The sequence below is a fragment of the Oncorhynchus nerka genome, linkage group LG8 (genome assembly GCF_034236695.1).
Source record: "Oncorhynchus nerka isolate Pitt River linkage group LG8, Oner_Uvic_2.0, whole genome shotgun sequence".
Lineage (NCBI taxonomy): Eukaryota > Metazoa > Chordata > Actinopteri > Salmoniformes > Salmonidae > Oncorhynchus > Oncorhynchus nerka.
This window is the reverse complement of record NC_088403.1, coordinates 27399792-27425276: the sequence shown is the minus strand read 5'-3', so window position 1 is coordinate 27425276 and position 25485 is coordinate 27399792. Positions and strand designations below refer to the sequence as shown.

The following is a 25485-nucleotide window of genomic DNA, read 5'->3' as shown; positions in this document are numbered from 1 at the left end:
AAGATGTTCAAATGTTCATAGATGACCAGCAGGGTCAAATAATAATAATAATCACAGTGGTTGTCGAGGGTGCAACAGGTCAGCACCTCAGGAGTAAATATCAGTTGGCTTTTGATAGCCGATCATTCAGAGTATCTACTGCGCCTGCTGTCTCTAGAGAGTTGAAAACAGCAGGTCTGGGACAGGTAGCACGTCCGGTGAACAGGACAGGATTCCATAGCTGCAGGCAGAACAGTTGAAACTGGAGCAGCAGCACGGCCAGGTGGACTGGTGACAGCAAGGAGTCATCAGGCCAGGTAGTCCTGAGGCATGGTCCTAGGGCTCAGGTCCGAGGGAGAGAGGTAGGGAGAGAGAGAGAGACAACAAGGGCAGTTCGTTGCTCCAGAGCCTTTACGTTCACCTTCACACTCCTGGGCCAGACTACACTCAATCATAGGACCTACTGAAGAGATGAGTCTTCAATAAAGACTTGAAGGTTGAGACAGAGTCTGTGTCTCTCACATGGGTAGGCAGACCATTCCATAAAAATTTAGCTCTATCGGAGAAAGCTCTGCCTCCAGCTGTTTGCTTAGAAATTCTAGGGACAGTAAGGAGGCCTGCGTCTTGTGACCGTAGTGTACGTGTAGGTATGTACGGCAGGACCAAATTGGAATGATGGGTTGGAGCAAGCCCATGTAATGCTTTGTAGGTTAGCAGTAAACCTTGAAATCAGCCCTTGCCTTAACAGGAAGCCAGTGTAGAGAGGCTAGCACTGATCAATTTTTTTGGTTTTAGTCAAGATTCTAGCAGCCGTGTTTAGCACTAACTGAAGTTTATTTAGTGCTTTATCCGGGTAGCCGGAAAGTAGAGCATTGCAGTTGTCTAACCTAGAAGTGACAAAAGCATGGATACATTTTTCTGCATCATTTTTGGACAGAAAGTTTCTGAGATTTGCAATGTTACTTAGATGGAAAAAAGCTGTCCTTGAAACAGCCTTGATATGTTAGTCAAAAGAAAGATCAGGGTCCAGAGTAAAGCCGAGGTCCTTCAACAGAAGATCTCTTTGTTTCTTGGGACATAGAACAAGCATCTCTGTTTTGTCCGAGTTTAAAAGTAGGACATTTGCAGCCATCCACTTCCTTATGTCTGAAACACAGTCTTCCAGGGAGGGCCATTTTGGGGCTTCACCGTTTTTCATTGAAATGTACAGCTGTGTGTCATCCGCATAGCAGTGAAAGTTAACATTATGTTTCCGAATGACATCACCAAGAGGTAAAATATATAGTGAAAACAATAGTGGTCCTAAAACGGGACCTTGAGGAACACCGAAATTTACAGTTGATTTGTCAGAGGACAAACCATCCACAGAGACAAACTGATATCTTTCCGACAGATAAGATCTAAACCAGGCCAGAACTTGTCCGTTTAGACCAATTTGGGTTTCCCAATCTCTCCAAAAGAATGTGGTAATATGCAGAGCCTCGGTCTGACGCCATTAAAAGGTCATTTACCACCTTCACAAGTGCAGTCTCAATGCTATGATGGGGTCTAAAACCAGACTGAAGCGTTTCATATACATTGTTTGTCTTCAGGACAAACCTTGACCCCTGTTTGTCCCATATCATCAGGGTGGGAAGCAGGACTCGTTCCAGCAGTGGGAGGTGGTGCCCATCGAGGTGTGTGATGTGCGTCAGGTGAAGAACAGCTTTAAGAAGCTGATTAAGGCCTGTGTTCCCAGCTCAGCCACCTCTGAACCCAGCATGACCTTCCACCGCTGCCTGGAGGAGTCCGAATGGATGTGCCTGGTAATGCTCTCATTCATACAGTGTGTGTATGTTTGTTAGCGTGTGCAGCTGTAAAAGTGGATGTATTGTGCAATAGAGAGACCTATGGATGCATTTGATTTTTGTATGTTTATCCTGACTCTGCCTGCATAAGGTAATGTGTGTATGATTTAAGTGTGCTAATCATGACGTGTGTGTGTGTGTGTCCAGCTCCACAGAGTTATGCAGGTGTCTGTCCTGGTGGTAGAGTTGTTAGACACGGGCTCGTCAGTCATGGTCAGCTTGGAGGACGGCTGGGACGTCACTACTCAGGTATAACACACGTACTCACTAAACATACTCACAATGCAAACACACCTCTCACAGCTAATGTAGGTCAACTTGTACATACATGTGATATATCGTCTCTGCCTGTGCTACCGATCTGTCTCCTCACTCCGCTGTTTAGGTAACCTATAAATTACAGTCATCCTGTCTGACTGTCACACCGATTCTTGGTCTCTCTCTAGGTGGTGTCTCTGGTCCAGCTTCTGTCAGACCCGTACTACCGGACCTTCGATGGCTTCCGCCTGCTGGTGGAGAAGGAGTGGCTGTCGTTTGGCCACAGGTTCAGTCATCGCGGCGCCCAGACCCTGGCCAGCCAGAGCAGCGGCTTCACACCTGTGTTCCTGCAGTTTCTCGACTGCGTGCACCAGGTATGTACGTGTGGGGGTGGGTTTTATGAGTGCAGGTGTGACAGTAAAGTGTGTGTGTGTTTGTTTAACTGGGTGTTTACATGTCAGCTACTTTACCCATATCATCTGGATTCTGCTATTTATCTGTATAGGTGTGCATCTGTGTGTCTGAGTAAACATGTGCGTGTGTTTACCTGAGTGTGACAGTGAATTTCTTTTTTTTCCCGGCCAGTGATGTGGACTCGCATGTGTGATGCGTCTCTGGCAGAGGGTTTCAATAGTCCTGTCTGTATTTATGATCCCAGCTTCACAATGGCTTGCTCTATTTTAACCCCCTGTTACACAGGGACATACACTGTGTGTACAAAACATTAGGAACACCTTCCTAATATTGAGTTGCTTGCCAGTTTGCACTCAGAACAGCATCAATTTAACAGGTGACACTAATAAGGGATCGTAGCTTTCACCTGGTCAGTCATGGAAAGGGCAGGTGTTCCTAATATTTTGTACACTCAGTGTTTATATGGGTTGTCGTTCCCACAATGAGTGCCTTTTGCGTCCCTTTGATATTTTAAGTAGAAATTGTACACAAATATTGAATTTTAAAATCCTATTATATTAAATGAAGTGCCCTTGAATATCGACCAAATGGAAAAATCAATACATTTTGTGCGTCCCCTGACTTGTAGGAAGTTTTTACCCACTCAATCCCAATATCATTGTAAAACACTAGTTACTTTTGTTGCTTTGATAGTCATTTCTGAAGACGATTAATTTGAAGGTCAACCCTGCTACGTTAACGCTCTTTTTAGTATGGTGGGAATCAGACCCTTGAAATTGAGCTAAGGTGCATCCTGTTTTCATTGATCATCCTTGAGATGTTTCTACAATTTGATTTGAGTCCACCTGTGGTCAATTCAATTGATTGGACATAATTTGGAAAGGCACACACCTGTCTATATAAGGTCCCACAGTTGACCGTGCATGTCAGAGCAAAAACCAAGCCATGAGGTCGAAGGAATTGTCCGTGGAGCTCAGAGACAGGATTGTGTCGAGGCACAGATCTGGGGAAGGGTACCAAAACATTTCTGTAGCATTGAAGATCCCCAAGAACACAGTGGCCTCCATCATTCTTAAATGGAAGAAGTTTGGAACCACCAAGACTCTTCCTAGAGCTGGCCTCCTGGCCAAACTGAGCAATCAGTAGAGAAGGGCCTTGGTCAAGGAGGTGACCAAGAAACCGATGTTCACTTTGACAGAGTTCCTCTGTGGAGATGGGAGAATCTTCCAGAACGACAACAATCTCTGCAGCACTCCACAGGCCTTTATGGTAGAGTGGCCGAATGGAAGCCACTCCTCAGTAAAAGGCACATGACAGCCAGCTTTTAGTTTGCCAAAAGGCACCTAGAGGACTTTCAGACCATGAGAAGCAAGATTCTCTGGTCTGATGAATCCAAGATTGAACTCTTTGGCCTGAATGCCAAGCGTCACGTCTGGAGGAAACCTGGCACCATCCCCTCGGTGTTGCTGCCACCCATGCTGTGGGGATGTTTTTCAGCAGCAGGGAAAGGAAGACTAGTCAGGATCGAGGGAAAGATGAACGGCGCAAGTACAGAGAGATCCTTGATAAAAACCTGCTCAGGACCTCAGTGGGGCCATGGTTCACATTCCAACAGGACAACAACCCTAAGCAGATAGCCAAGACAATGTAGGAGTGGCTTCGGGACAGGCCTCTCAATGTCCTTGAGTGGCCCAGCCAGAGCTCGGACTTGAACCCAATCGAACATCTCTGGAGAGACCTGAAAATAGCTGTGCAGTGATTCTCCCCGTCCAACATGACAGCTTGAGAGGATCTGCAGAGAATGGAAGAAACTCCCCAAATACAGGTGTGCCAAGCTTGTAGTGTCATACCCAAGAAGACTCAAGCCTGTAATCGCAGCCAACGGTGCTTAAACAAAGTACTGAGTAAAGGGACTGAATACTTATGTAAATGTGGTATTTCAGTTTTTTATTTTTTTATTTGCAAAAATGTCTTAACCTGTTTTTACTTCGTAGTTATAGGGTATTGTGTGTAGATTGAGAAATTATTTAATCCATTTTAGAAGAAGGCTGTAACAAAATCTGGGAAAAGTCCAGGGGTAGGAATACTTTCCAAATGCATCCTACCTGAGTTCTTCGCGGAAGAGTTCTGAAATCTGCCACACCCGGATTGAATCAGCTTTTGTCTTTTCGGTGGAGAAAAGTATATACACGTTTAAAAACAATATGCTACTTCTATCTATAAAATGTCTTTCACAACTAGCTATCGTTTGTTATATCACTTAATTCGCCGATGACGTGTGAGTGGAGAGGAGTCTTAATTCCAATTTCTCCTCGCAGTTTCTCCTCGATGACCTTTGACCTTTTTCTAAAGGAGGCGAGAGAGGACGCAGGAGCTGCGCAAATCCAATTGAGGAAGGGCCAGTGAATGTTTGATCAAGAAGTTGAGCAGTGAACACAGGAAGGGCAACTGACGTGTTACCTTAAATCCTGTCCCCCTTCAGATCCACCTGCAGTTCCCCATGGAGTTTGAGTTCAGTCAGTACTACCTGAAGTTCCTGGCCTACCACTACGTGTCCAACCGCTTCAGAACCTTCCTACTCGATTCGGACTACGAACGCATTGAGCTCGGTGAGCCTTTTATCCGTTCTACGCATAAGGGCAGGAGTTTTACCTTATCAGATGGCCTCCAGATTCAGGTTACATGGTTAGGAGAAACTCCAGACCCCATAGATACTATCTGAATTCTTAGAAGTAGGTTATTTCAGTACACATTTGGGTATGTGAGTGTGACTTATATGCCAGGTGAGTGATTGGGTTCAGTGAGTTGATGAATCTTCTGTCTGTGTTAAGGGGTTCTGTACGAGGAGAAGGGGGAGAGGAAGAACCCGCAGGTGTGTAAATCAGTGTGGGATTACATTGACCGGCTCAACAAGAAAACACCCATCTTCTTCAACTACATGTTCTCACCAGAGGATGAGGAGGTGAGTGAGCCTGGAACACAACTGGGTTACATTAGACTGCCCCCTGGTGGTGAAGTTCACTGAAAATCCAAGTGGCTATCACACATTTTTAATCAAGTGGAGGTTTGGTTTTACGATCTTAGACTTGACCTAAGATTTACTAGCCGATCTTGAAGTTAGAATTATTACTTTTAATTACATGCACATTTTGTGGTAACAAAAATAAGTTCATGTGGTCCCCAGGTGCTGCGGCCGTACAGCTTCATCTCCAACCTGAAGGTGTGGGACTTCTACACAGAGGAGACGCTGTCTGAGGGCCCGTCTTACGACTGGGAGCTGGTGCAGAGGGGCCGGCAGGAGAGGCTGGCTGAGGAGGTGCCTGACAAACCAGACACCACCACCCCCAAATCCCAGCGACACATCGTCTGGCCCTGCTACGACAGCCGCAGCAGAGTGGTACCCGACGCCATCACCAAACTGCTGCAGGTTAGTGGCGATTACTTACACATTACGTACCATCAGTATACTGCAGTAGTCCCTGTATAACCCTAACTTGTTGTATAAATTCTCATACATGAATCTGACTTGCTCTGTGTATTCTGTCCTAGGACCTGCAGAGTCTGGAGGCTGAGTTGGGGCTGCCACCAGAGAAATGGAAGGACACTTGGGACAAGATCAAGGCCAACCAACGGGCCGAGGCCAAGCTGGAGAACAGGGTGAGAAACGCTGGACAACCAGGAGCTAACCTAGGATTTCACTAGCTATTAGGATGCCATCCTTCTGACAATTTAACTTAGACACTTACTTAGACTTTTTGAAAATAACTTCTTGTAGATTTATAGTAATGTGTTCTACTGACCTCTTGTGGAAACTATTTGTGTTTTATTGAATAGATTAGCCCTCCCTAATCTAACCAGAGGATATCCCACTGTATTTTCTTGCTCTTCCTCCGTTCTCTCACTCTTTCAGCCGTCGTTCAACAGCTCCTTGCTGATGTCGTCCAACCTGAGTCACCAGCGGCGGTCTCAGGGGGTGTACCTTCCGGAGAGTGGGGTGGGCTCCTCCATTAACCTGGCCATGGACCATGAGACCAGCACCACCTCCACCCCTGTGGCCGGGCGCCCCAGCACCAGCACCCTATACAGCCAGTTTCAGAGCACGGAGAGTGAGAACAGGTCTGTACCCCCACCCTTATCGCTGCCCCAGCAACACATTACCCCTCGGTGTGTTACGAAAGTGGCTGACTGGGTTCCTTCTACCTTTGACTCCCAGGAGTTTTGAGGGCATCCTGTTTAAGAAAGGTGCATTGCTGAAGCCATGGAAACCCCGCTGGTTTGTGCTGGACAAGACCAAACATCAGGTTAGAGGAGGGAGGTGGACCATGATACTGATGGTGATTGTTACTGTGGTGGTGATGATAATGATCTCTCTCTCTCTAGCTGAGATACTATGAGACCAGGCAGGACAAGGAGTGTAAGGGGGTGATTGAGCTGGCGGAGGTGGAGTCCGTCATTCCAGGCACGCCCACCATGGGAGCGCCCAAAAACATAGAGGAGAAAGCCTTCTTCGATGTGAGTTACCAGAGCCCTCAGGGTGATGTTTTTTATGACATGTAATTATCAGTGAATGCGTTTGCTAAATGACTAAAATGTAAATCTACGAGTTAACTTAAGAAAGGTCACAGTCTTAACCTCTCTCGTTCTCTTTCTACGGCAGCTCAAGACGACCAAAAGAGTGTATAACTTCTGTGCGCAGGACAGCCCCAACGCACAGCTGTGGATGGACAGTATTCAGAGCTGCCTCTCTGATGCCTAGAGAGATGCACGGCTCCACCATAACAGGAACCAATGAGCAGTGCTGAGGCACCTGATGGACATCTCTGCTGGCCAATCACAGGAGTTCCTCTCCAAAAGGAGGAATTGAGACAGATGGGGGAGGGTCCTTTCCACAGTTGAACGCCGTTCAGTGTCGAACTGATGTCACGTTTCAGTGTTGTTATAAAAATGAAAATTAAGTAAAGTCCCTGAATAACCACTCGCTTTTGTCTCACCGTGTTGCTGGCTGCAGCCTGTCACCTTGGTAGTACGACCACTATTTGCGCTGGATGTCTATGCAAAATGGAGCTAAAAGAAACAAAGCATGATGTAGTTTGTTGTGTGAGCTTGAAGATGGACAGTTTCTCACCAGACTAATCTAACTGGTGCCTCCAGCATGCATATGTAGCCAGACCCACCCATCCCAACACTCCAGGGAGGAAGTACATTATCCAGCCATGCAGAGGATCCTGCCTGTAGTCAATGAAAACTGGAAGTGAATTGGAGTGTTTCCTTTAACAAAAGAACACAGAATCGGCCCCAACTAATACAGGACAGTCGTCATGGTCACCTGCTAGCTGACGTTGAAGCCTCCCCTGTCACTGCCTGATGTAGCTGAGTCTTACCCGTGAGGAGTTGGACACTCGCAGATCCCCTCTCTAAGATGTCTCTTATTCCCTAGACACACCACCAAGGGAGCCCTCTCAACGGTTTATGAAGGATTTCTATTTTTGGGTCACTCAAAATTGTGAGATATCAGTCCTCAGAGCAGTTGATGGTGATATGCTGTTATTAGTCCTCATGATCAAACCAGGAGAATGGCAGTCGGAGATTCTAAATCTGCCGGTTAGGGAGTCTGTCTGTCTGCAGAACAATATTAGTGTTTACACAAGAAGCTAAAGTTCTTCCTCTATTTATCAAAAACAAATAACCACTATTACAGTTCAGAATGTTAAGGGATGCTGAAGGAACATGTTTTTGTGAAGATTAATTTATGCACAAAATGATAAAACAAAGTTCAAAGGTGATGGGATTATGGGATGGATGACTAGTCTGTTTACATGACACAGTGCTGAGACTGGATCTGACTAACATGACACGACCCCCCTCCCCCTCTGTTTCTATGGTCAGGTTTAATGTTGGACAAATGGTATCAGTTATACAAGTGCCAGTGGATTTTAACATGTGACAAGTATTAGACAGTTGGATTGGAATATGCTCTAAACAAGTAAAAACAACCAATTTGTTAATGTAATACAGTTCTTGACCAGAGGGGGGCGTTAGTGGTCAAGGCACTTAGACTAATACGTTCACATTTCCAACAATAATTACAGCCAATTAATAGCATTGAAAGTCTCAAAAGCATGTGTCTGAGCATAAGATATCACTCGGTGCACCTTCCTCAGCCTTTGTGTGGTGGTCTGTGAGTCACAGCTTGGCTTCTGAACAACTGCATCTACGTGAACAGTAATACTTCAGCGAGTCCCGACTTTCTCGCCGCTGCTCTTCTGTCTAAACCAGTGTTTTTAGCTAGAGGCTGGTACATTCTATTCTTAATCCTGTACATAGGAGTCAATGTCTGTTAGAGCCTTGTAGAGAGAGTATGTTTAGCTGGAATTTGTGAGATTGCAATTAAGTCACTTGTTAAGTATTTTTTACGCTACAGAGCAGTATCGGTTAGCCCTCATTTTGAGCCCCCAAGTTACGAAAACGGACACATACTCCTCATTTAACACACACGTTGCTCTGTAAAATATGGTTATACTGCTCTTGTTGAACATAAAATTTGAATTGTAGATTTGTGTCTAATAACTCCTTTTGTATATACTACTCAGATTTGTATGTAACGTTTATGGTAGTAATTTATTTAACTTTGTCTCCTCGGCAAGAAAAGTTCCTCAATTACCACTTAAAATTAGGAATCCAATGTGCCATTTGTTTTTCTGTGTTAACGTGACTAATGCTACTACTTTTTGGAAAATGTGTTGTGGAAGTAAATCCTAAATGTCTTCTTTTTTTTACATTGTCCTTCCCCAATATCAATCCCTAAGCAGAGTGGAAATGGTGTGTTTGTATGAGCAAGAACTAGCCTCCCTAGTTAAGGTGGATTTTCTGGAATGGAATCTTTTTAGCTGCACAGGTGGGGTGTTTTTAAAATGTCACACCCAACACACACTTAAAACCCAGCTCACCCAATTTACTGGTCTACTCATCTCTCCTGATTTGGGTAGATTATATCCACAACGTTAATCAGTACAATATAACCTTATTTATTTAGGTTTTTTTCTCTCTAAATAGGAATTTCCTTCTGAGCTGGGTCTGTCAATCATGTAATATATTTTTTAGAATTAAAACACTGTGGGTTTAAACATCACTGTTTTGGTGTAGGTTTGTCCTTTTTTCTCTCGTCCAATATTAAGGATCAGTTTAACACTTGCTTTGGGTGTTAATATCTCCGATCACTTATGCTCTCAATTTTAGCACTACATGAGTGCAAAGACACAGCACCAGCCAGGTAAAACCAACCTCATTCCCTGGTTATGAGAGCACCAGTCTGAAGAATAGAGGGTTATGATCAATACTGTATCTATGCATGTGCGGATGGTTGTGTCCAGAGGGGCCCCACCCTGTTGGGAGTAGTTAGTGGTATGGACAGGGAACACCATTCTGAACTCTTTATATAGCCTTCTTAAAGCCACTGTTAGACTTGGCAGGAGAAACATATCAGACTCGCCAAGTTAGAACATGCACTTTTTGAAGAAAATGCTGTCAGGTCAAAGACAAGTTAGAATCTACTCATTTCACTGTTCAACCCTAAACTTAACCAAGGCAAGAACTGTCGGCAACATACTATTAATGACAGTGTGAGGAAAGCTGATGCTATGACAATTAACCTGTTAATACAAAGCATAATCATTTGTTCTACACTCACACTTTATATATTTAAATTGAAACAAGTTTGGTATTTTGATTCACCTCCATTCTGGCCACAGTCCCAAAAGGAGGGTGTTGGGGGGGGAAACTAAAATGCATCCTCCTCTGCCTGAAGGAAACCATACATGATTGGATGGGTGAAAGCACTAAAGTTGTCATCCAGCAAAATCTCAAAGGGAAGGATGCATTTAAGTACTTTGCTATTCATGTGGTCAACCACAAAGTGTCAAATGAGTAAGTATACTACTGCAGTGGTTCTTAACCTTTTTCGGTTGCTGTACCACCTGAATTTGGCTCTGCCCAGAGTACCCTCCCATGTGACTTTTACCAGTAGACCTATGGTGTCATGAGTCAAGTATACCCTGGTTGGGAAGCACTGCACTAGAGGTATTTAGCAGAGCCCAAAGTTGACCCTCTCAAAGACAGCTCCTGCCCTGTAAGTGTTTAGGAATAACAGAACATTAACACAGTGCTCAAGATTGCTTGTAAAATTTACTTTAAAATGTAGATATTTGAATATAGGTGGTTGATTTTAAGGGGGATAGCAAATAAAAGTCAAATACAATCAGGTCTCAGCTCACTAGCTAGGTCAACGGAGAACCGGTTATACATGCAGTAACAAGTCAAAACCTTGTTCAGTTTATATCCAAATTAGTTGGCCCATAACTATACCGAATGAGTCTTCCTTCTGACAACACTAAAAGTTGATTTAAATAAAATGGCTAATTGTCATTATTGCACATGAGCAGAAGACTAATACTGTGTTTCTTGACCCACCCTTCTCCTTGGACACTTTAAAACATTCAGAACTAGTGAGGTACAAGAATAGATGTTTTTCCATGACAAAAAAAACAGGTTTGGTTAAAACCTTGATCTGAGAGAGAGACAAAATGGCAGAACACTTAACATTGTCCTATAATGTACAGTAAAAATGGCTGCATAAGTGCCTTTTAAGCTCAAGGAAAACATGTTCAGAAAGGTATTTATTGTTGAGGCATCATTTCGTTGAGTTGACCTGTGCTATCCGCTCCTTACTACTCAGGTCCAACCATTTGAAAAGAGTACGAGAACAAATCCTTCAGAAAAACTTTATACTCCTCTCAGATTTCAGTTGTTTAAAAGAGATCACTGCTACAATAAAACCACACGTATTTATGTGCAACATTAGAAAAGGCTTTGAAGACAATTTCCTCTACACTGTTCTGCCTGTTTGCTTTTACATGTCTCCTCTCCCCATTATTGGTGTTGATTGGCAGTGTCCAGGTCCAATAACATGGCAGCGTGATTCATTAAAACACTGTAGGTTGCAGTGAGGTTATTTGGGAGGGGGTGGTCTCCCTGGAAATGGCACAGTCTATCACACCAGTCTGGGGTATAGGACTGTCTGCCCCTCAGACAGGCCCGTTGACTGCTGGCATCTCTGGGCACTCTGATGGATCCTCTCTGGAGGGGGGAAGAAGGTGTAGAGAAGATGGGAGACAAAGTAAGAGGGTGATAACATAATCCTACATTGCAGACCACCTCTCCTTCTCTGGCAGGCTAGAGTTCACAGTAAATTGTTCAACATCCAGACGTGTCTTGGCTCTGGCTTGGAAAAGGAAACCAGGTTGCTAGAATATTATTTTGCCCTAAACTGCCTGGGATCTCTACTTGCAAGCATGCATTATTTGTACACACATGAGCTGGCACCTACTTGTTGTCTGTCTGAGAGGTGGGGGCCGAGGCTGGCAGTGTGTCTGCTGCAAGCTGTGCCTTTGGGGGGGACTTGAGAGTGTCCGTGAGGGACAGCTTTTCCAGAGGGATGGGGTTCGCCTCACTAGCAGAGGAAAGGTTAGGTTGCTTGTTAGTCAGTCTTCAACAGAAGTGTTGTTCAACTGTATTTTGGTAGCTACACCACTCCAACTCTTTTACATTTTTATTTCTATAAATGCTAGTGATTCTTCCTCTCCAGTAAAGTACATTCATGGGAAGCTCCCTGGATTTCCAAACTCTGAATCCAGTAATTTCATTTCAAGTCCAGTGTATAATTACTTCAATGTGGTAGTTATGTTTCAAATATAGATGTTTATTTACATGGGTACTATATAAGGCTTGAGTGGACTTCAACAGAAAATGTTTTAGCATTTACTGTGCATGAGTTTAACTCTTGTTAAACAAACCTTTTGACTTCAGCATTCTTGGTGGTTTCTGTGGAGGCAGTCTTGTCATCGTCCTCGCTGTCGGAGCCCCCGGAGGAGCTGCTATCTGAGGCTACGAGGGGAGCCTTCCTACCCTCACCCACCGGCCACTCACCACCGGCAGAGGGGCTCGCACCTGGACACACAATCACTTTAACGCACAAGCCAAAGCGATAATGAAAGCCTTGTAACATGTTTTGTTCTCAATGCAATAGTGAATGTCTCCACAAGGGGGAGCTAGGTCAAATGTCAGGTGGCTGAAACCTCCCATCATCCCACACTCACCACTCTTGTCTGGACCCAGTTTGACTTGTTTGTCTGCGTCACTGCTGCCTACGGGAGAGCTGCATCTAGGGCCAACCTCTGGGCTGCAGGGAGAGGAGGTAAGCTTCAGGTACAGAGAACTGACAACACACCACTAGGTATGTCACACAATGAAGTAAACAACATCTTATGTTGGTGATTTAAAAAGGGCTTACTAAAAACATGATAAATTGACAAGTTACAATATCCCAGACAATAATATCAAATGTATATAAAACTGTGTGGAGAGTGTTTGGTTCCCACCTGCTGAAAGGTTGGAACTCTGTGAAGTTGGCCCAACCTGCCTCTTGTTTGTCTCCTCCACTCCCCCCTGGGGAATCCCAGCCTGCAGGACCCGGAGAGGACGAGTTACCCCCAGCTTCCCCGAAACTCGCTGTCCAGCTTGGACCTTCACATGATAACATGGTAAGAGGATAAAGTCTACAATAATGTTTTTTGCCAAGTGGAGACCATTAATGATTGTCTAATTGGTTGAGTAAAAATGGTTAATAAGCATAGTTTACAAGTAGCTGATTGATTGCCAGGTGTACTGGGAGTGTTGTCCTTGCTCTCCTCCAGGCTGCCTGGAGCTGAGGCGCTCTGTCTGGAGTCGTCGTCCTCGTCAGAACCCGACCCGCGGTCCCGCTCCCGACCCCCGTTCTCCAGACTGCTCTCTGAGGTGTGGGACACCCCAAATCTGACACACACACACACGGGAGAGAAAGAGAAGAGCGGTTTGATGAGAAATCGATAGAGCTGCACATTAACATAACATCCCCTACTTTGTTTTTGCATCTTGAATTTTTACCAACCTTGTTCTGGATTTGACTTGTGTTGCATAGTTAATCTCCTTCTCCTCCCAAATGTCCTCCTCCTCTTCAGCATCGTCAAACTGACGTATCCTCTCTTTACAGCAGGCCTCAAAGGCAGTAGCGTTGGCCTGCATTCAACACAGGGAGAGGGAAACGCATGTAAACATTTAACTTTCACTACACACACAATGAAGCTGGTAGACATTTACATAACAATACAACAACTTACACTATTATCATCAGCATCTAGATTGAAGTTTATTTCTGCAATCCGGTCAAATGTGGCACTTAGGAAAGGAAGGAAACAAAATAGCAGCTGTTAGCCCCCAGAGGTCTTTGTCATAGCAGTCTGTTTCAAAGCTGATTTCTGGTTATTGGAGAAGGAATAGTGGAACGATTGAGTAAACTCACTTGATGTTTTCATCATGCTCACTGAACTCCTCATCGTTGAACCCAAACTGATCCACAAAGTTGGCAGTCATCTGCTGGATCTGATAGTCTGAGAAAGCCTGGGGGGGGACATGAATTTAGTCCTTTCAAAATAATTATATTTCCTCATGGGTAGACAAATGTGGCTTCCTACCTGTTGGAGTGACAGATCGTTGGGGAAGGGACTCTCCATATCATCATCTTCACTGGAGGAGTGCAGGTTATGGGTGCTCACCTGGGACACACAGGACAGACAGAGAATTAGAGTGAGGAAATGACAGAATGTGTAGAAGGGAATGCTTGCATGATTGAGCAAGGGAAAAAGCATCTTTGTGTGTGGCGAGACAGAGATGGTGACTGAATGGTTGATACCAGTTCCACTGTGTTTCTCCTGTTGGTCTCTCTCAGAGTCTCATCCACAAAGCTCTCCCAGCGTCCTCTGCAGTCCTCTGGCAACTCTGCAATATCACAGACCAGTTCTAAGCACTCACCCAGGCACAGTAACATTCTTTGCTATTCTTTTCTGAATACAGAAGTGTTAATCTGGCAGCTCATCAAAACACGCATACCTTTGATGAGGTCACTGATCTGGGACTGGACTGGTCCTTTCTCTAGGTTCTGTACCACCATGTTGGCCATCCTGGTCAGGTGACCCATGTTACCTCTCCTAGTGCCACCCTCCGCCCTGAGAAAAAAACCACACACCGGTTAATGACCTCTAACAGACACTACTATCATGTTAGATACCACTATTGTAGTGAAACAATACTGGACAATAGCAAAAGCTGTTGTTCCCCAGATTTGAGCGTCTGTGACATGTTGTCTTACTGTATTTGATCGTTCTCCTCCCAGGCGTCCAGGATCCTCTGTACCAACCGACACTTCTGGAAGAGCTGAGGAAGACAATGTTTAACACTCTCGGACCAATAAGCTCCGAGATGGCTTCTACCCCCTAAATAGTCTTAAAGGTACCCAAACTATCTGCACTGACTCTACACACACTCACTAGACCCCTCAAACTCAACGCTGGATCTCGAAGCCAGTTCCACTGTGTTGTTTCATTGTTCCCCTCTAATCAGGGACTGATTTAGACCTGGGACACCAGGTGGGTGCAATGAATAATCCGGTAGAACAGATAACCAGCAGGCTCTAGACTTCGTAAGGTAAGAGTTGAATACCCCTGCACTACACTATATATACACACTTCATTGACAAAACCCACACTCAATTTGCTGCTGTTACTCTGTTCATATATCCTTATGCCTAGTAACTTTACCCTGCCTTTATGTACAGACAGTCTACCTTGAACCTCTGCACATTGATTTTATTTATCTTATGCTACTATTTTTGTTGTAAACTCTGCATAGTAAAGAAGGGCTCATAAGCAAATAAATGTTTTACACCCGGCTATTACTGCACATAGACAGACAGAGCTGCCAAGCCACCTACATGTGCCACCAGGGTGTTGTGAAGGGTGGTCTCCTCCACCGAGTCACTGGCCTTGGCTGGCTCCCCAGCTTCACCTCCTGCCTCCCCCTGGTTCTCTGGGCCTGCTGGGGGCTTCTCCTCGTGGTTCTGGAGGCCAGGGATGGGCCGCTCCTCTGGGACAGAGTGGTTCAAGATGGACGCCACACACAGCTCCACTTGGAAGTGCAAGAAGTTATTCCATGAGTACTTGAAGAACAGGTCCTGTAGAGAGCAAAGAGCGAGAGAACCGTGGTGACCGATGGTAAGTGACTGAGTGACAGAACAAGAATGTGAACGACAGAGAGGTAAAGAAAAGTGCCAGAGTGTGAACAAATGAATGAATGCGAAAGAGAGAGATAATGACAAGTTGATGAGTCCCGGCAGTGCAGACACACCAGTAGCTGGTCCATGGTGGTGAGCTTGCAGAGCTCCTGACAGACACTGGGGGCGCTGGTCTGCAGCAGGGCGGCCACTAGCCGGGCCACGTGAAGGCGGGCGTTCCCCAGCGGCTCCTCCAGAAGGCCAACGGTCGTCAGTATTGCACTTTTCTACACACACCATGTTCAATTCAATTACTAAACAGTCATTGTATACAGGAAGAACTGTTGAACAAGTTGATTCAATTGTGTGTTAATGGTTGGTAAACCCCCCGAACAGTTTGCAGAAAATTCCAACCATAATTTTATACTGTCTGTTGGCCTCCAACATAATCAAAAAATTTTTTTTTAAGTATTTGTATGTTTCATGACAGTCTCTCGTTCCCACTGACCACTGTAAATTGATCAGCCACAGGCATACGGCCTTACTGTATGTCCTTACCTTGGGGGGATTCAGGAGAAGCTGCTGGAAGTCCTTTAGATGGGGCTCAATGGCATGTAGAATACTGCTGTTGACAGTGTAAGACCTTTCATATCCCTGAGAATAGAGATCCATCAGCCCCTCCAACCTGACGGAGAGAGAACGAGGGTGTTCACATGCTAAAATAGCTGGAGAGATGGTCCCCGTCTAGAAACAACCTTTAGCCCCTGCCTTAAGCATTTGTGGTGATAAATCCAGACAGCCTATCAGAAGGCAAGGTGGATGTATTACCATATTGCTTAAATCTATCATGTCCTTTTAAGATGTCCACAAGTGGCTAGAGGTTGTTTCTGGACAAGGCAATGGAAAGAGATATGAGGGAGGGAGAGTACATATGAGGAGAGAGAACAGTTGTTCCACTCACCCGGACCTCCTGGTCTCCAGTAAGGTAAGTAGCACTTGAGTTCCGTTAACAATGGAGGCCTCACTCCTCTCCCCCTCAAACATAGTCTTCAGGAGCCTCGCTACGCTCTCCTGCGACTCTAGAACAGCCAATAAGGGGTCGGTTTCAACATTCTCCTGCATCTGATTGGCCTGGTCTCGACTAAGGCGGATGATGTCACAAAGCGTCTGAGACGCATTTGATTGTCTCTGGAAAAAAATAAAGATTCATGCAAATCAGGATTCATACTTCTGACCAGATAGTTAATATCAACTGCCATGCCTTGTCCAGGAGAATACTGCAATATCAGACTACGGTCTATAACTCACTTCCTCGTCTTTGCCTGTATGGATGAGCTCTGTGAGTCTCTGAATCAGCTTCTCTTCGCTCAGCCACTGAGATCAGGAAAGAAAAAGTATGACAGGGAATGAATGCGAGAAATACAAGACTCCCAAGTCAATAAGAAATTATATTTATAATTGAACACAACATTTATGAGAACAGGAATAGCTGGCAGACAGTGGCAGCTTACATTAAGGACCTCTTGTCTCAAGGGGGCAGGCTCCACACAGCTGATGAGGCGAAGCAGCAGGTCCATCATTGCGGAAGCGTCAATGTGTTTCAGCACCAGGCCGATGAAGCCATCCTTTTTCCTCAGGAAGGAGATTACCTGGAGCAAAAGAGACGTTTGGTGAGCTCCAGGTAGGTCCTTACACTTTCTTTATCCACCTTTATAACTTATTGGGCATTGAGGTTACCTGTTCTGTTTTCCTAGCGATGAGGTTGCCGATGGTCTTGCTGAAGAAGCTGGCTAGTAGCGGGTTGAGGGGCGGGTCCTGCTCCAGGAAGTGGTAGAGAGTCTCCAGGAGTGACGTGTCCCCGCCCAACTTGTCGTTGATAAGGGACACGTCTGATGTCAAGAGCTCACAGGCGATGTTAGGGAACCTGTGGGAGGGAGGTGTACAGTGTATTAATTCTTGAAATATTACTTTTACGATGTTTGGAAATATTCTGACAATGCTCATTGTCAATTCTGAATTCATGTTTATTGGACTGAGTATGCTGAAGACCACATTGTGTATGCTATGTTAACAGACCCCATCAAGACCAGGGCCCAGTTTCCCAAAAGTATCTTAAGACTAAGTTCTTCGTTAGAACCATAGCATCCTATCCTAAATCAACCTTAAGATGCTTTTGGGAAACAGGGCCTATATGGTGTTCTTTGTGTCTTGTAAGCTACTTTTGAGGGCGAGATGTTGTCCACAAGAGGGCATGCATACAATTAGGAATTAGAATAGTAATGTAATAGGATCTCTGGGCATGTTTCAAACCCAACGCCACCTGTTGTACTCTTCTGTTACATTAAAGGAGCAACCTAAAAACATGAACTAATTCAGAGGCATCTATCATGGCACTGGGAGTTCTGTTCCCAGTTCATGACGTGGAGTTCAAAACAGTGTTTCTACTGTCAATTATCAGTCTTCAACCTTAAAAAAAAGCCTTCAAAAATATATCTTGGCTCCCACTAAATTCAGGATTCAATCCAATTACGAGTTATAGGCATTGTTGCTTTTAAAGGCTATGTTCCTATTTTTGCAGAGATCCCTTTCACGGTAACCTTTTATCTATTTAGTCAGTTAAAAACAAATTCTTATTTACAATGACAGCCTACCCCAGCCAAACCCGGACGCTGGGCCAATTATGCACCACCAATCACGGCCGGATGTGAAACAGCCTGGACTCAAACCAGGGACTGTAGTGACACCTCTTGCACGGAGATGCAATAATGTAATATGTCTGCTCAATCGAAATTGCCTTTAAAAAGCCACAATTCCTATTATATAGGGATTGAATCCCAACTTTTATATTTAACATTTTCAAAGAAACATCCCATTCTGGAGGAGACAGTGGGTGAGATAACAACCTGGCCTCACGTCTAAATTTGTGGGTTCAAATCTAGCAGGCGGTGTTATTGTTTAAACAATTCTTAAGATCAAATATTCAAAGAGAACTGTATTTTTTGGGGAGTATGAGGTAAGACCATTGGGTAAAATGTTTGAATCTAGCTGGTTGTGCTTGTTTGTTCTACTCAACCTCAACTGTATGAAGAGAACATGTATAGTGAAGTAGTCAGTGGCTCTGGCGTAAGATGGTCGTGGGTTCAAAACTAACTAGTTGTTTGTTGGTGCTTTCACAAATTCTCAATGTCAATCATATGCAGAAGCACGTATGAACTGTGAAGGTGTTGTGGCTCTAGGATAAGAACCAATACTGATGGCTATGGGTTAAAATCTAACTGGTTGTGCTTTCTCAATGTCAAACATATGCGTTTTCAGTGTGAAGGAGTTATGGCTCTGGGGTAAGAACCTTTCCTCTGGTGGTTTTATTCATGTTCTTGGGGAGTGGCTGCCACAAAAAAATGGTTGGAAGGCAGTGGTGTTGGGAGTGATGAGCAGATGGGATAAACCCCCCCGGGGTTACAAGACGAAGACTAGACCCCACAGACAAGCTCTTTCGCTCTAGACAGGGATCTCTTCGTTTGTTTGACATTGAGAATCACAGGAAAACAAAGAACATAATAGTGTATGCATGCTGGTCTTAGGTTGGCACTTATCCACTGAGCATAGAACCCAGGCCATGTCAGAGCATGTTACAGAGAAGCCCCTTTCATTTTGTACAACTGGTCTTTAGAGGAAAGGTCAGTCCATGATGGCTTAAGCATAGGGTGTATTTGAATATTTATTTAATTAAAACTATTCTTTGTTAAGCACAGATTCTCTTACAATAATGAAATAGTATACAGTGGGGCAAAAAAGTATTTAGTCAGCCACCAATTGTGCAAGTTCTCCCACTTAAAAAGACGAGGCCTGTAATTTTCATCATAGGTACACTTCAACTATGACAGACCAAATTAGATTTTTAATGAATTTATTTGCAAATTATGGTGGAAAATAAGTATTTGGTCAATAACAAAAGTTTCTCAATACTTTGTTATATACCCTTTGTTGGCAATGGCAGAGGTTAAACGTTTTCTGTAAGTCTTCACAAGGTTTTCACACACTGTTGCTGGTATTTTGGCCCATTCCTCCATGCAGATCTCCTCTAGATCAGTGATGTTTTGGGGCTGTTGCTGGGCAACACAGACTTTCAACTCCCTCCAAAGATTTTCTATGGGGTTGAGATCTGGAGACTGGCTAGGCCACTTCAGGACCTTGAAATGCATCTTACGAAGCCACTCCTTCGTTGCCCGGGCGGTGTGTTTGGGATCATTGTCATGCTGAAAGACCCAGCCACGTTTCATCTTCAATGCCCTTGCTGATGGAAGGAGGGTTTTCACTCAAAATCTCACGATACATGGCCCCATTCATTCTTTCCTTTACACGGATCAGACGTCCTGGTCCCTTTGCAGAAAAACAGCCCCAAAGCATGATGTTTCCACCCCCATGCTTCACAGTAGGTATGGTGTTCTTTGGATGCAACTCAGCATTCTTTGTCCTCCAAACACAACGAGTTGAGTTTTTACCAAAAAGTTATATTTTGGTTTCATCTGACCATATGACATTCTCCCAATCTTCTTCTGGATCGTTCAAATGCTCTCCAGCAAACTCCATGTACTGGGTTAAGCAGGGGGACACGTCTTTAAGCAGGGGGACACGTCTGGCACTGCAGGATTTGAGTCCCTGGCGGCGTAGTGTGTTACTGATGGTTGGCTTTGTTACTTTGGTCCCAGCTCTCTGCAGGTCATTCACTAGGTCCCCCCGTGTGGTTCTGGGATTTTTGCTCACCGTTCTTGTGATCATTTTGACCCCACGGGTGAGATCTTGCGTGGAGCCCCAGATCGAGGGAGATTATCAGTGGTCTTGTAGGTCTTCCATTTCCTAATAATTGCTCCCACGGTTGATTTCTTCAAACCAAGCTGCTTACCTATTGCAGATTCAGTCTTCCCAGCCTGGTGCAGGTCTACAATTTTGTTTCTGGTGTCCTTTGACAGCTCTTTGGTCTTGGTCATAGTGGAGTTTGGAGTGTGACTGTTTGAGGTTGTGGACAGGTGTCTTTTTTATACTGATAACAAGTTCAAACAGGTGCCATTAATACAGGTAACGAGTGGAGGGCAGAGGAGCCTCTTAAAGAAGTTACAGGTCTGTGAGAGCCAGAAATCTTGCTTGTTTGTAGGTGACCAAATACTTATTTTCCACCATAATTTGCAAATAAATTCATTAAAAATCCTTCAATGTGATTTTCTTTTCTCATTTTGTCTGTCATAGTTGAAGTGTATCTATGATGAAAATTACAGGCCTCTCATCTTTTTAAGTGGGAGAACTTGCACAATTGGTGGCTGACTAAATACTTTTTTGCCCCACTGTACATGGGCTGAATGTGCCCTCTCAATACACATCCCCTCTTTCCCCTGGGGTGACCCTTTTCTCTCACTTAAAGCGGCTCTTCTCCTCTAAGTCAGCAGGGGGCTCTGTGGTGATGAGGTTGACCAGCTCTGTCATGCAGTGGTCCTGGGAGAGGAAGAGCAGCAGCCGGCGGTTCTGTGCCTTGCACTCCTGCAGGACATCATCCTCCTCCATGAGCTCCCGCAAAGTCACGTCCTCCCGGTCCAGCAGCTGGTCGATGTGGGACGTGGTGTGCAGGTCAAACTTCCAGAACATGGTGGCTGCTTGGACAGGGGGCACAGCCCTAGGAGAAGGAAGGAGAGAGTGAGAGAGAGAGAGAGGGACGCAATATTGGCATGGTGCCCTTGTAGTAGACTAAGCAGAGAGCTCCTTTAAATATTGGTTTTAATTATTTTTATTTTTTTATTAGACGTTTAGTTTTTCTGCACATTTCTGGTGGTTATGTAGCCCTCTACAAGATCACCACCATCTCCCTGACTACAGTCCTCTGAGCAAGCCATGAACTGTCCATCTCCATCTTTAAAGGATGCATGCACTCTATTGTTTGAACTAGCCAACTAACTCATGACGATGACTTATTGGTTGACCTAGCCAACTATAGCTAGGCTACTCATGATGTATTGTTTGACATAGCTAACTAAAGCTAGGCTACTCATGATATTGCTTGTTTGTTTTTTGAAGCGCTTTGAGATTAAAATAAATCAAATTAATGAGGAAGAAAAAGGAGATTAAAAGAGCTGAGGTTCATGCGTGGTAGGGAGGGTAACAGGGGAAATACAAAGAAACAGATGAAAACAATGAAGCAGGAACATCTAAAAACAGCAAACATGGTCACTGACTCGGTCCACACATGAACAACAAACTCATTACAGATATCATTTGAGATGTAACATCCAGTAATTGTGCTTACCAGCAGATTAAATGTGGGTATCTTTAATCAGACCTCCCTCAAAGGCAGGCATTTGTGTTTGTGCAGACAGCAGAGAGCGTGGCAAGGCCTGGCATTTATCAACATGGGTCTCCTCTTAGAACACAGGCATCCTTAGTACACAACACACTGAAAGGCTCACCATAACCTGAGAGAGACAAGGGGATGGGGATTATAATTAAATTCACATAGGACCTTGCATCTGATCGCAAAGTCATCTATTATTAGTCAGCAGCAGTATTATATGCATCTTGTGTTTAAAGATGACTGTGTTGCATCAGATTTATTCGACATTACAACGAGGATTCTGAACAGAGCTATTAGAGAAAGACGTTTGTCTGGCTGTCATTAGTTATAGGGTCATGACATAGCCTTCTAGTTAGTAGACTGCTAGTGAGAAAGCTGTAGTGGGGTTTGACTTTTGAAATCTTAGCCTAGAGTAGCCAAACCCTAAGTCAACCTGCTTCTATAGAACTCTTCGCTTTCAGTTTTATGAATGAGACAATGAACTGATGTGCCAACAGCCTGTCCTGACTTGCCTTGTGGTTTATTAAAAAAAGAGAACAAGGCCTAGACTAACATATCAACTCAACTTAGCCTAACAACGGTGAAATGTGCAACGCTTAGTGTTGTGTCGTCAATAACACAAACAACAAAATAACTCCAGCTAACTTAATTACTTGAAGATAGTAGTGAATGGTATTTTGGCCAACAATGGACAGGCTCACACAGAAAAATGGGCATGCCATCAACTAAGATGCCGGCTGGAAAATCTTAAACAAAATTCCAGATACATGCTTCGGGTCTTGTTAGGCCTATGCAAATGCTTTATGAAATGAGACAAGCATTTTTAAATAGATTATAGGCTTGCATAGGCTACCAATTACAGTCAAATTCATGAGTATTTTGTCTTAAGTCTAATGTATGAACACTGGGCTGACTACCAGGGGTTGCTGCCTAGCTACTACAATAATTATTACCTGTATGCTTTAAAATATATGCAGAAGTAAAAGCATCTAATGCACACTTATCCTTTCCTGGACCCTCACTCATACATCACTAATGTGAAAAGGTTGTGGTTAGCTCTAGCTACTTCACTGTTCTTGACGTCAGCATCTCACACTAAACAACCTAGCTATAAGCTATAGCCTAGGCAACCACAACTACAGACAGGAAATGAGAATAGTTTAGAATAATCTGTTGTCTATGGTTGCTATGATAAACACACCAACTAGCCTATCAAGACCATTATTCAGGCATGTTAGAAGGGACAAAGTCAAACTAACTTGCTTAGTCAACAAAAGACGAATGTGCTGGCCTGTGCAATACAACACTGACTGGCCGCCCACACAACACAATAATGGGTCTGAAAAAGGAAATCAAAGTGTTTCCTACTTTTTCCTCTTATTTGGACAATCCTGCATGTGCGGGAGAGTCCACCCGGCATACATTTATACAGAGCACACTAGCGCAACTATAACCCCTAGAGTGCTCCCCCGTGAACGCTACACAGGAAAAAGCTCAAACTTGACTTCTCATCTAAAATAGAAGTCACCAGGGGCATCTTCAACAAAACAGTCCACTGGCTAATAGAGTAAATGATGAAAAGAACAATGGTTGAAGAGCAATCAACTGGATGCTATGACCTAACAGTAGCCTGTCATTAAGCAAAGCAAGTGGCTTATGGGGCAGCGTAGTAACGCAGCGTTCGTTCACATGCTCGTCGGAACTTCCTATTTCATAGTTGTGATGTCGGATATATGGCTGTTTCTTGCAAAAGCAAGATGGTGGAAACTAATTAAGTCTACTACGATCAGTGGTTATGAAGGAGAGTTGATAGGGAAAGGAGGCTATCGAAGATAATTGGGACATAGCCAGGCTCTCCCATTTCCTAATTAGGTGCTTATCGGTCTCAGTTGGTTGCACTGCTAGGCACCTGCAGTTGTGCTTCTCCATGAGTTGCTAACAAAAGTAGCAAGCCCCATTCAAGGGAGCCCCATTTAAGACGCTCGTTTTTGTTGCCACCTTAGACCTAGGATTCAAGATGTGGTTGGTTTTGGATAACTGCTTTTACAAACATGACCATTTTGTCTGTAAGCCTACGAAGAACCTCAGACTGTTCTCCCCACTTCCATTATTTAGATGCGGACAGTATACTTACCCTGCCCCCACTCTCCAATGGACATGTATACATTGCTACAGTTGTCAAAGTGTATATTATTATTATTTGTAGGATTGTCTCAGGTAAACATGTATATAATATTTTTTCTATTATTGTTTTATTGACATCAACCCCCCAAAATTATACTTTTACGTGTTGATAATTTCTCTGAAAATACATTTGCAAGATGGTTTAGGGTTACTATCCCTCCTTGTCTGACAATGCAGGGACAAGTGTTCTGTAGAGCTGTAAAATTACATGGTGGTGGCCTTGGCAAGAAATGCACATCAACTGCTGAGTGTTGGAAGCTCACATTTCTGTTTACTTCAAGTCACTACAGTAGTACTTGCTGGCTACTTCTATTCACTACTTGAAGACTTGACATCTGATTATTTATAAGGTAACGCTGGCAGTGCCAAACCCTTGCCCTGCAGTTGGAAACGGGGTTGAGTTTGTTTGTTCAATGGATAGAAATTCCAAGACCGTCGATTTGTTTCTAGACAACTATAATTTTACAACGGTGTGGAATTTTCCGCAACAAGTATATCTTCACAAATGCAGGAAGTAACGTGTTTGGTAGTTAACAGTTCTTGCAACCGAAACATTATCTTGAACGAACTTCACTTCTCTTTTTGGTCTTACTAACGTCGAATGTCTGAACAGCAGCTAACGTCAGCTAGTATTAACGTTAGCTAGCTAGGACATAGCTACCTAATTCAGTTAGCAAAAAGTAGATTGGCTAAACCAGAGGGATTCGACACAGTTAAAGGCGTAGAGAATCCTGAGTCGCTAGCTATCCAGGTAGCTAGCTAACTTAACGTTACCATACAATTTAACTAGCGTTAGCACAACGTTAACATTAACACAACTTTAGCTGGCTAAATTGGCAAAAGCTAGCTAACCCTCTTTAGCTAACTAGGTACTGATAGCTTAACCAGGTATTTTAAGTCGCCAAGCACAAATAACTCACCAGCTTTAGCTAGCCAACGTTGGTCCTGAGAAACTTACCGTTTTGTTCAAAGTTTGCAATCCACTCGTCTGTATGGCTAATGTTGCGCTACCTACCTTCGTTAGCTAATAGCTAACGTTAGTTAGCGAACTAGCCAAACGTGATTTGTTTTGATGGGTCAGTCTGACGAGGAGTATGAGCAAAGTATCTGTCAACCTGGTAACACGGATATTTGTCTCGTGACGTGGCAACGGACAGGCCTCACATTTGTACCTTGTATATTCAATATTATTACGCGTAATATATATTCATATATTCTACAGTACATAAATTCATAAGCTAGCCTCTTCCCAGCTCAAGCATGCAAAGCAGGAAAAACTCGGTCATATTTTCGAATCAAAATGGCGAATATTATCGCGCAGGCGAGTG

The 25485-nt window shown here is 44.1% G+C and overlaps 2 protein-coding genes across 13 annotated transcripts in view; one reads left to right on the top strand and one right to left on the bottom strand.

The window, feature by feature from the left end:
• Positions 1-9627, top strand: part of LOC115133064 (myotubularin-related protein 5-like) — an 81160-nt gene extending 71533 nt beyond the window's left edge. For all 11 annotated transcript variants that reach the window (XM_029665912.2, XM_029665911.2, XM_029665910.2 and 8 more), the window contains 11 exons: positions 1608-1784; positions 1974-2075; positions 2273-2458; positions 4981-5107; positions 5330-5460; positions 5683-5925; positions 6048-6155; positions 6409-6614; positions 6712-6799; positions 6879-7010; positions 7156-9627. In XM_029665912.2, coding sequence (XP_029521772.2) covers positions 1608-1784; positions 1974-2075; positions 2273-2458; positions 4981-5107; positions 5330-5460; positions 5683-5925; positions 6048-6155; positions 6409-6614; positions 6712-6799; positions 6879-7010; positions 7156-7254 — 1599 coding nt within the window. In that variant the 3' untranslated portion in view covers positions 7255-9627. The remainder of the gene's footprint in view (positions 1-1607; positions 1785-1973; positions 2076-2272; positions 2459-4980; positions 5108-5329; positions 5461-5682; positions 5926-6047; positions 6156-6408; positions 6615-6711; positions 6800-6878; positions 7011-7155) is intronic.
• Positions 9628-10660: 1033 nt separating this feature from the next.
• Positions 10661-25485, bottom strand: LOC115133066 (serine/threonine-protein phosphatase 6 regulatory subunit 2-like). 2 transcript variants are annotated; one of them, XM_029665917.2, is made up of 23 exons: positions 25116-25485; positions 21929-22094; positions 21047-21301; positions 17374-17560; positions 17148-17285; positions 16945-17010; positions 16598-16824; positions 16195-16321; positions 15771-15923; positions 15358-15597; positions 14737-14801; positions 14478-14593; positions 14281-14366; positions 14063-14143; positions 13891-13988; positions 13709-13766; positions 13480-13607; positions 13192-13364; positions 12932-13013; positions 12650-12732; positions 12347-12500; positions 11881-12003; positions 10661-11630 (listed from the first exon to the last, which is right to left on the bottom strand). In XM_029665917.2, exons 3-23 carry the CDS (start codon positions 21271-21273, stop codon positions 11579-11581), a joined length of 2664 nt encoding a protein of 887 aa, XP_029521777.1. In that variant the 5' UTR covers positions 21274-21301; positions 21929-22094; positions 25116-25485; the 3' UTR covers positions 10661-11578. The 2 variants fall into 2 exon arrangements, with proteins under 2 accessions (XP_029521777.1, XP_029521774.1); XM_029665914.2 differs by having other exon boundaries at positions 12932-13076; positions 25116-25483.

Coding starts and splice junctions, on each gene's coding strand:
- LOC115133066 (XM_029665914.2), bottom strand. CDS start 21,273: ATGTTCTGGAAGTTTGACCTGCACACCACGTCCCACATCGACCAGCTG. Junction 17,286..17,373: donor TCGCTAGGAAAACAGAACAG/GTAACCTCAATG, acceptor CTTTTGCTCCAG/GTAATCTCCTTCCTGAGGAA. Junction 13,989..14,062: donor ACGATCTGTCACTCCAACAG/GTAGGAAGCCAC, acceptor GTCCCCCCCCAG/GCTTTCTCAGACTATCAGAT.